General features: G+C 42.0%; 1 protein-coding gene across 1 annotated transcript in view; it reads left to right on the top strand.

Moving 5' to 3' along the window:
- Positions 1–4,194: 4,194 nt before the first annotated feature.
- The window catches only part of jmjd1cb (jumonji domain containing 1Cb), a 121,183-nt gene continuing 115,746 nt past the window's right edge, over positions 4,195–9,631 (top strand). The window contains exon 1 of the mRNA XM_013914829.1: positions 4,195–4,597. Coding sequence (XP_013770283.1) covers positions 4,442–4,597 — 156 coding nt within the window. The 5' untranslated portion in view covers positions 4,195–4,441. The remainder of the gene's footprint in view (positions 4,598–9,631) is intronic.

The raw sequence follows: 9,631 nt of genomic DNA, 5'->3' as shown, positions 1-9,631 counted from the left end.
CCAAAGTGCTTGCTCATAGGGGGTCATATGATTGTTGGTTTTTCTCTGTATGTATTATTGTACAATCTACTGTGCAATATAAAGCGCCTTGAGGCGACTGTTGTTATGATTTGGTGCCACTGATTCTGATATCCTAGGTGCTTACAATAATGCTACAGCAGTCATTTGGCATCTGCTGGTGCATGCCACATTTGGTTGATGTGGATAGGGCCCATGCCACTGGGCAACTTCAAGCTGGTGTTCTGCAAATCCAAGCTGCAGTATTCTCTGCATTAGTTGTCGGTGCTCGTCTCATCTCCCAAGTTTAGCTCATTAGTCCAAGTTTGAATTTTTATTTATCTTTTATTGTTCATGTATTTTGTTTCTAGGTTCATTTTTGCCAGCAAATAAAAGCTGCTGCTTTAAGTTAAGTTCTCCGTCTCAGAGTCCTGCGTTTGGGTCCAACCCCTGCCTGCCAAACAGCTTACCATAACAGCAATGCCATATCTCCACAGTCTGAGCCTGGACTCTATCCTCTAAAATGACAATGTTAATTCCCCAGAGAATGGGGGTTATTAGAGACTACATCCAGAATTTGGAAGTGGAGAGAATGGAATGGCCTGCCTGCAGTCCTGACCTCAATCCCACCAAACACCTGTGGGATCAACTTGGCCGTGCTGTTCATGCCAGAGTGACCAATATATTCACATTGGCTGACTTGTGACATTGAAGAATGGAATGCCACCCCACAGCAGTGTGTGACCAAGTGGTGACTAGCATGAGAAGGAAGTGCCAGCCTGCTGTGGCTGTGTATCGTCCTTCCACATGGTTCTATGGCCTGTGTTTGTTAAATGAATAAATTGTTAAATTGCCAAAATGTCATGTTTCTTAGGACTTCAATCATCCAACCCAATAAACAACACCAAACAAACTCTGGCTATTGCTGATTCTGTTTTTGGACATGAAGCTGACACCAACAACCATAGTGAAGTATCTTCCAGTGGCCAAAGCAGGTGACATCGCAGGAGCTCTGAAACTGTTGGCTAAGGATAAACATAAATTCTGTAAAACTATAACTCCCATTGGCAGTAATACCAGTCAGCTACATCAATAAGAGGTCACTAAAATTTGAATTGAATTAGTATGTAATAGTCAAAACAATGTTGTACTAGGTAGTTTTCTCTGGATCCCACAAATTCGTGGGAGATCGTGGCTCAAGAGTTGGGAGTTCGCCTTGTAATCGGAAGGTTGCCGGTTCGAGCCCCGGCTTGGACAGTCTCGGTCGTTGTGTCCTTGGGCAAGACACTTCACCCGTTGCCTACTGGTGGTGGTCAGAGGGCCCGGTGGCGCCAGTGTCCGGCAGCCTCGCCTCTGTCAGTGCGCCCCAGGGTGGCTGTGGTTACAATGTAGCTTGCTATCACCAGTGTGTGAATGTGTGCGTGAATGGGTGGATGACTGGATATGTAAAGCGCTTTGGGGTCCTTAGGGACTAGTAAAGCGCTATATAAATACAGGCCATTTACCATTTACCATAATTGGACCAGGAGTGATGTGTTTAGCCACATGTCCTTCTAAAATTGCTGGTTGTCTGAACGGTTCCAAAAAATAATGTGGGCTTTATAGATAATTGGAAGACTTTCTGGGGAATACCTGGTCTTGTTAGGAGCTACAACATCCAATCCTTGGATGGAGCTAATCTCTTTTCTAGGAATCTGGTCAAACCCCCCAAACTATCCAGAGTTGAGACCAGGAAGCAGAGTTTCAGTCTGGTAAATGGATTGGTTCTTATATAGTGCTTTTCTACTCTGAGAACTCAGTGTTCATACAGTGCACAGTCTGGAGCAGACAGCGATCAAACCACCAACCTTCCGATTAGTAGGTGACCTGACTGTGTCAGCTCCAGACCACCAAAAGACAACAGAAAGTCCCAAAGAAAGAACAATGTGGTATCTACAACTATTGCGGGGTCTACCGTGTTATTGTATGGTCTACCTTATAGTATAAAGCGCCTTGACGCAACTGTTGTTGTGATTTGGCGCTATATAAATGAATTAATTTCAACTGAATTACAACTGCACCAAAGAGTAAAACAGTGAAATGCAGATTATTAAGTTTCTCTCTTAAGTTCCTATTGGTACATGAATTAATAATTCATCAACGTATTGATGTACTCTGCCTTACGGACACCTGGTTACAGCAGGTGGATTATCTTAGTTTAAATGAATCAACACCCGAGTCATACTAACTGTTAGAATCCTTGAAGCTCAAGTTGAGGCAGGTGAGTGGCAACAATCTTCCACTCGAGGTTATCAATCAACCAAAGACCCAGAAAGTGTTTTAATTGTATTTGTTGATATTTGTCGTCCTCCTGGACCTTAATCAGAGTTTCTATCTGATTAAGGTATACCCTGGGCCTGCTCCTGGAAAGACATGCCCAGCCAAAACACCTAGCCCAGGAGGCGACAGCCTTAGCTGTCTCCTTTCGATGTGGAGTAGCAGCACTGCTCTGAACACCTCCTGACTGACTGAAGTCCTCACCCTATTGCTAAGGCAGAGCCCATCCACCTTTCTGAGAAATTTTCCACTGCTTGTATCTCAGTCTAATTGTGTTAACAAGAAGATCGGACTGAGATACAAGACTCCCCCAAACAACAACGCACCACCTGGTGGCGGATGGATGCATAACATTCAGGACACAATTTACTGACATTGGGCATCACATAAAAACATAACAATTAGATTAAACAAGTAAATCCGACCAGTGACAACAACAACAATTACTCGGCTAGTCATACATTGTGAAGTATTACATCTCCACAGCGCAATACCATTGATATATATTTAGACTTTTGTTGTCCAATTGATCTTTGTGAGTTCACCTTCAGTAATTACTTCCTCCAAACAATCAATGTGTGTTTTAGACCCCATTGCAACAAGACTGTTCAGAGAAGCCCTATCATTTATTAATGCTTCAACTTTAAAAACTGTAAACCTATGAATAGGCTAAGTGCCTGAAAATGCTTCAACAAGAGTACTGACAGGGACTAAACAGAGAGAGTATATTTCACTGGTGTCCCTTCATTGGCTCTCTGTTAAATCCAAAATTGAATTAAAAACCCTTATTATTACATAAAAGGTCTTAAATAATCAGGCCCCATCTTATCTTAATGACCTTGTAGTACCATATCACCCTATTAGAGCACTTGGCTCTCGCTCTGCAGGCCTACTTGTTGTTCCTAGAGTATTTAAAAGTAGAATGGGAGGCAGAGCCTTCAGTTTTCAGGCCCCTCTTCTGTGGAACCAGCTTCCAGTTTGGATTCAGGAGACAGACACTATCTCTACTTTCAAGATCAGGCTTCAAACTTTCCTTTTTGACAAAGAATATTATAAGGATGACCCTTAATCCTTCCTTAAGTGTTTCTTCTTGACTCACCTTTATGTGTGTTTGTACACCATTCTGCATGTAATTATTAGTTATTAATAATCTCTAGTTGTGTGTCTTTTCCCCGTCAGTCCCTGAGCCTGGTTCTGCTGGAGGTTTCTTCCTGTTACAAGGAAGTTTGTCCTTCCCGCTGTCACCAAAGTGCTTGCTCATAAGGAGTCAACTAAATGTTGGGGTATTCTCTGTATTATTGTAGGATCTTTACCTTACAACATAAAGCAGCTTGAGGCAGACTGTTGTTGTTGAGACCACCCAAGCACACTGGGTATGTTCTTTGTAGCCATTAAAGAGTAGAGATTAATAGTAATTTTGCAAGAAAAACAAACAAAAAAAACTCTCTCACACACACACACACGCACCAAAAACCCCAACTTTCATACTGGGATAGTGATGAAAAACGTATACCTTTAGTAGAATGGATAAATGATTACATTATTTATAATATATATTAATATAAACAACATATTAAACAAAATATAGATGATATAAACATAATTTCCTCCAGAATTGTTACCTTCCTATATTAATGCTGCTTGTGATGGCAGAAATAGAAGTGCAGTCCCACTAACAGAGCGGGAGCATAACAAGGAATTTGAACATTAGCCGTTCATTATATTAGCCTCGACTCGTGGCGGTAATAGTCGGTGTAGTATTAGCAAAAATAGTACCAATTATTCGACGGAGCGGAGGGACACCAGCGTGCTGCGGTTTGTGAATGTCTAGGGATCAGCGGAGAAACACCAATGGATGGCGGCTGTGCTGCGGTTCAATGTTCCACCGTTTTTTTCAAGTGGAGAGAAAAGGCGACTGACGCTTGAACGGGTGGAGACTGCTACACGTTTAAATCCCCCGGGTCGGTTTTTCATCTTTCAGCAAGGCCAACTTTTCTTTTTTTCCTTTTCCTCCCATCCGTTGGATTATTTAGAGCTGTTTTAATGTCGTAAGTTACAGGTCTGCAAGGGCGTCGTTGTTGGGAAGTTTATTCCGGGGGGGGTGGGGGGGTTTGACCAGCAAAGGGCCATGGCAGTCGAGGCTCGGCCGGAGCTGGTCGGGAAGCGGTTCCTCTGTGTCAGCGGTGACGAGCCGCCTGAAATCGGCGACATTGGTCGGTGGCCGTGGAGGTCCGGGGTTATACGGGCCGTCAACCATCGTGACAGCGACAATGCCGAGCTGACGGTAAGGAAAATGCTGACTTTGTCCTCGTAGTTGTCTGTTACATGCAAAGCAAACGGGAAAATCTCTGTGGTTGGTGGCTAGCCAGCGAGGCACTGTTGTAGGCTTGCCAGGCGGAAATTATTTTGCGGCTTTCTTTTCGGTCGCTGCGACTCTTCGGACGCAGGAGTCTGTGGTGTGTATGCACACCTGATTAGTAGAATATGTTGCATTGTTTACGTGTGAGTTTGGCTAGTTTTCGGACCGCTTAAGCCTGCGCGTCAGTGCGTGGTAGCTTGGAAAGCAAACGGTTAGTTCAGGTCTAAGTTCTGCGCTTATTTACATGAAATCCTCCAACTTGTGTCTTCCATTAGGCACGCGCTGTGGCTCAGACTGATTTAAGTGGGCTGGTTATTCAGTTCGTGCCCAGATCATTTGAAGCGCGGTGTGCCTCTGCCAGCCTGAGGGATATTGTAAGGGTCGATTGACACATAATCAATGCGAAGCACCGAGTGACACGTGAATGGCTCATGTTGTCATTGGAGAAAAGCATGTGTAGGAATTTGAGTCCCTGCTTTACACTGCAGATCAGCTGACGCGTGTCAAGTTGGCTTTCCACAGACGTTAAATTAGTCGTTATTACTTCGTGGTTACTAGTCTCCGTCCGTGTTATTAGGGCATTTCTTGTGGCCACTCGGACTTGCGCACGGGTGCGGGAATGCTAGGATTTCCAAACACAACAGAAGAGGCTCGCTGCAGGCTGAACAAAGGCCATTTTGTCTTCAAGTAAAATATATGGTTTGCATTTTCAAAAAGGACCTTCTGTCACGCTCCTGTCACGCAGGTGCCCCTACGTTTCCCGCTTCACGTGTAATAATTGCATTCGTAATAGTGGCCGGGCAGTAAATACACGACCCCTCCTTCCTATAAAGAGGCATTTTTTATAACGGGCTAACGTGCCAAAGCCAGCAAACAATGAAATATTTGCCCTGACAAGCCCTTGGCTGGCGAACGCAGTGTATAGTGCATTCTCCCCTTTTCTTTTGTTCAGTCCTTTTTGACTGCCTATGCAGATAACTGGCAGAAGCCCCAGCCCAGCTCTGATTTGATGCTTTAGCCTGTTGTCTTTGTCTATATGTTCCCTTTTTTGAGAGCAGTAAAGCGTCTGGCTTTAAAGCTTATGGCGAATTTAATCATGTGATTGTCACAGAGCTCTGTGGCGGATTTATTCTTTGTGTATGATTTTATTTGTCAAGTAAATTTCTTGCATATTTTCCAACGATTTTGAAGCTTAAACGTTTTTTTCAGTGTTCTTAGTCCTTGGCAGACCATAGATGCAACTGATTAATACTGATGTCTTTTTGATTAGAGAGTGGACGAATTTGTGTTGTCACACCATCCTTGCTTTCTGTTATTCATATAATCAAAGTATCAGGCTGGCATGGGTGGTTATCTTTCATGAATTAATTACAGTTTCATAACAAAACATTGTTGGTGCCTTCACTAGATCAGACATGTGCTTCTTTGTACTGGACAACAGCCGTGTCCCCAGATTACTAATGCCCAGTAGAGCTGGTCCTTGTCTGTGATGTAACTTAGGCATGGAGTAGTGTTCTACTTTAATTCCATACAGTGTGGCACAGTCTCATTAGCAAGGGGCTTAACTATCAGAGTGAATACAGTGGAGAGGGATTTGAGAGTAGATTAGAGGAAGTGTGTCAAGCCAGGTTGCCAGGCCTTTGTCAAGTGTCTCTGATCAGATAGGCCAAAAGTTCATATTTACTGTTAATGCTCACTGAGATTTATTACTCAGCAGATACAAATGTAGAAAAAAGAGAACGCCCCTTAATGTTTTTCACGTTTGTGGCTGAAGTAGAAATCAATGGGTGTGTATCAAAAATCCGCTGGACAGAACAGCACTTAACAATTCCTGTAAAGACGATCCTCTTGGTTTCACTGTCTTAAAGTTACATTTAATTCTAGGGCTGTTCGATATATCGATATATATCGGATGACGATATAAAAACGTGCATCGTTTCATTTTACGCTATCGTTTATTTGGTGTTGTCGCAAAATTAACTGTTTACAGCAATATTTGTTCATGGTTCTGATGGTCGCTGTAGTGGCTTCTTCTTCAACTTCTTAAAGTTCTCTCTTTCTCTTATATTTAATATAACCACACTACGGATGGACAAGCGCCTGTTTTTATGTGTTGTCGTTAGCAACAACGGCGGTAACACCATCGCGTGTCCGCTTGTTTATGTTTCACAATAAAGCTCAAGATCCTGTTGAGACTTTTCAAAATAAACTGAATCACGTGAAAGAGCAGATTATTTACGGATGAGAATTAAAAAAGAGAAGCCAGGTGCTAAAAAATAAACCTTAGACTCAAACGTTAGAAAGTTACAACTTATGTCTAAAAATGTATAGTTTCATACATCGGTTAAAACACTCGACTCCAGCTACACGACGCACAACAGGAAACACTTCACGCAAGTCGAGCTGCCCGAGATTCACAGAATTTACAGAAAATGTTACATTTTTGTGATTTATATCGTTATCGGACGATAGTTGTCTTATATCGGGATATGAGATTCTGGTCATATCGCACAGCCCTATTTAACTCTTATATGGAGTGGAAGAGCTTACTACTTGATTTGGAAAAAGAAAGAAAATATGTTGTTTCTCTGATTGTTGCAGTGCGGTCCGTGTGACCTGATCACAGACAGCGTTGATGCACTGAGATGTGATCGGTCAGACGTATTCATATCGTATTCATTTGGTTGCATGGTTAGCCAACCATGTTGGCTACTCACAATTTCTATAGTTCATTTTGCATAAGACAGTTTAACAATTGTGTGTAAATATGAAGAGCTCCGAATTAAGTGACCGTATACCCTGTGTGTTTACTCAAGGGTTGGTACAGGGTGCTTTGGAGGTCATTGTTGGTAACTGGTTGTTTATAAAGGTCTTCTAAGCTATATTATCAGGGTTGATTGAGTTAATGTAGAGTTTTCCCAGGTATGACATGAGAAAACAAAAAAGTGAAACTCGTTGGTATTTTGACTTCTGCATTTTTCACTCGAACACTCGTGGATTGAGTCAGTGAGCATGGAAATAATCATAATTGTCTTTGTGTGATTTTACCAGGTTAATATTCAAAATTCAAAGAGCCATGAATTGCTGTGGACTGTGTCTGACAGAGATTTTATTATGCCAAAATTATTTAAGATCTTAAATTTGACATCTGGCTAAGCTGTATATCAAGTAAAGTGGCAGAACCTGTTTTACCTTTAATATAAAACATCTTCAGTTAGGCGTGGGCGATATATCGAATATACTCGATGTATTGCTAGTTTTTGCATGTACGATGGTTAATGGTTATGATAAAGCCATGTTGAGTATAAATTGCCATAGAAATATTAAGCTGTCTGCATATGAGGTTTTCCTCTCCCACACGCTGTGAAGGCATTATTACTCCGTTATTACTCCGTTATTACTCCGTTATTACTCCTACTTTCAGTTTTTATTTTGTCTCATGAATTCATGATGATGTTGAAAAAAAATGTTGAACGGTGTATGGTTCAAAATAACATTTGGCTTTGGAGGTTGTAAACATATCGTGATATATGTCATTTATTGTGATATAGCCCAAAAAAATATCATGATATTAGATTTTCCTCATGTTGACCCAGTCCTACCTTGAGTGTAGTGATTTGGTCCTATATAAATAACACTGAATTAAACGCAGCACGGTGGTTAGCACTGTTGCCGCACAGCAAGAAGGTCCTGAGTTCAATTCCACCATCAGGCCGGGTCTTTCTGTGTGGAGTTTGCGTGGGTTCTTCCCGGGTACTCCGGCTTCCTCCCACCGTCCAAAGACATGCAGCTTGTGGGGATAGGTTAATTGATTTATCCAAATTGCCACTATGTGCGAGTGAATGTGAGTGCGAATGGTTGTCTGTCCCTGTGTGTTGGCCCTGCGAAAGACTGGCGACCTGTCCAGGGTGTACCGCCCTATGACAGCTGGGATAGGCTCCAGCGCCCCCTGCGACCCTGAAAAGGAGAAGTGGAAGCGAATGGATGGATGGATGGATTAAACGCTGTTTTCTGTTTGTCTTCAAATCATTTGTTTTCAAAGTACTTTCTGACAAATAAACAAGTAACACTGATTGCTTCTCAGTGTCCTGCAGTTTAACTATGACTTCAATATGTTGGACTACAACCTGTAGGCCTCATTCATCTCAGTGAGCTTGACATAACGTGACATGAACCATTGTTCACTCCTCTCCTGGTCAGAGGTGTTTGTTTATCTCTTCACGAGCGTCTTTTTGCCCAGGAGCAGGCTTACAAATACATTGTAACTAAATCTTAATCCTGTTACACAGAATGTCATAACTGTTAGTTAATAAGATACAATGTATCTGTTTTGATGAAATAACAGGTTTAGTTTGATACAGTTGGTTCTGCTTATAATGATATTTAATGAGTAGCCGCAGGGTTAGATTCAGTCTACGTGTGTTTATTTTCCATCTCATGTCATATCATGTCAGGCTCTTGTTACTTCCTAATCTGTTTGCAGTGTCACTAGGTGTTTGCCACCTGAGAAGCCTAAAGTCATTTTAATTAGCTCTGCTTCGGTTCGGGCAGGATTTTTAAAAAGAATAAAGTTCAGAAAATGAAAATAAATTACTCCATTGATGATTTTTGTGAGTTCCTCTGCATTTGAGCCAGTATTGGTTCTGCAAGCACTCTGAAACACAAACTGGTAGCAGGTTTAAATGGAACTGATATGAAATGATAAATATTAACCCGAGAGCTGAACATCTGTGAAGCAGTCATATAAACAATGTCTAAACAGCATTATAGGCCCCCATAGTTTTCAGTTGCTTGAGAGACAGTGACACATGCTTAAAGAAAAGGCAAAGCTCAGCAGCAAAGCTCTACTCTGGCACATTAGACACAAAATTGACAAACTCATCTGGATTCACAGTGAATAGAAAGGGCAGGGCAGCCAGGTCATTGCCTATAGGAGCTTTTGTTTTTCATTACAATCCA

The sequence above is a fragment of the Pundamilia nyererei genome, unplaced genomic scaffold (genome assembly GCF_000239375.1).
Source record: "Pundamilia nyererei isolate P.nyererei 1_Seehausen unplaced genomic scaffold, PunNye1.0 scaffold00228, whole genome shotgun sequence".
In the NCBI taxonomy this organism is placed as follows: domain Eukaryota; kingdom Metazoa; phylum Chordata; class Actinopteri; order Cichliformes; family Cichlidae; genus Pundamilia; species Pundamilia nyererei.
Note: the sequence above shows the minus strand (reverse complement) of the source record. Positions and strands in the feature narration are given on the sequence as shown.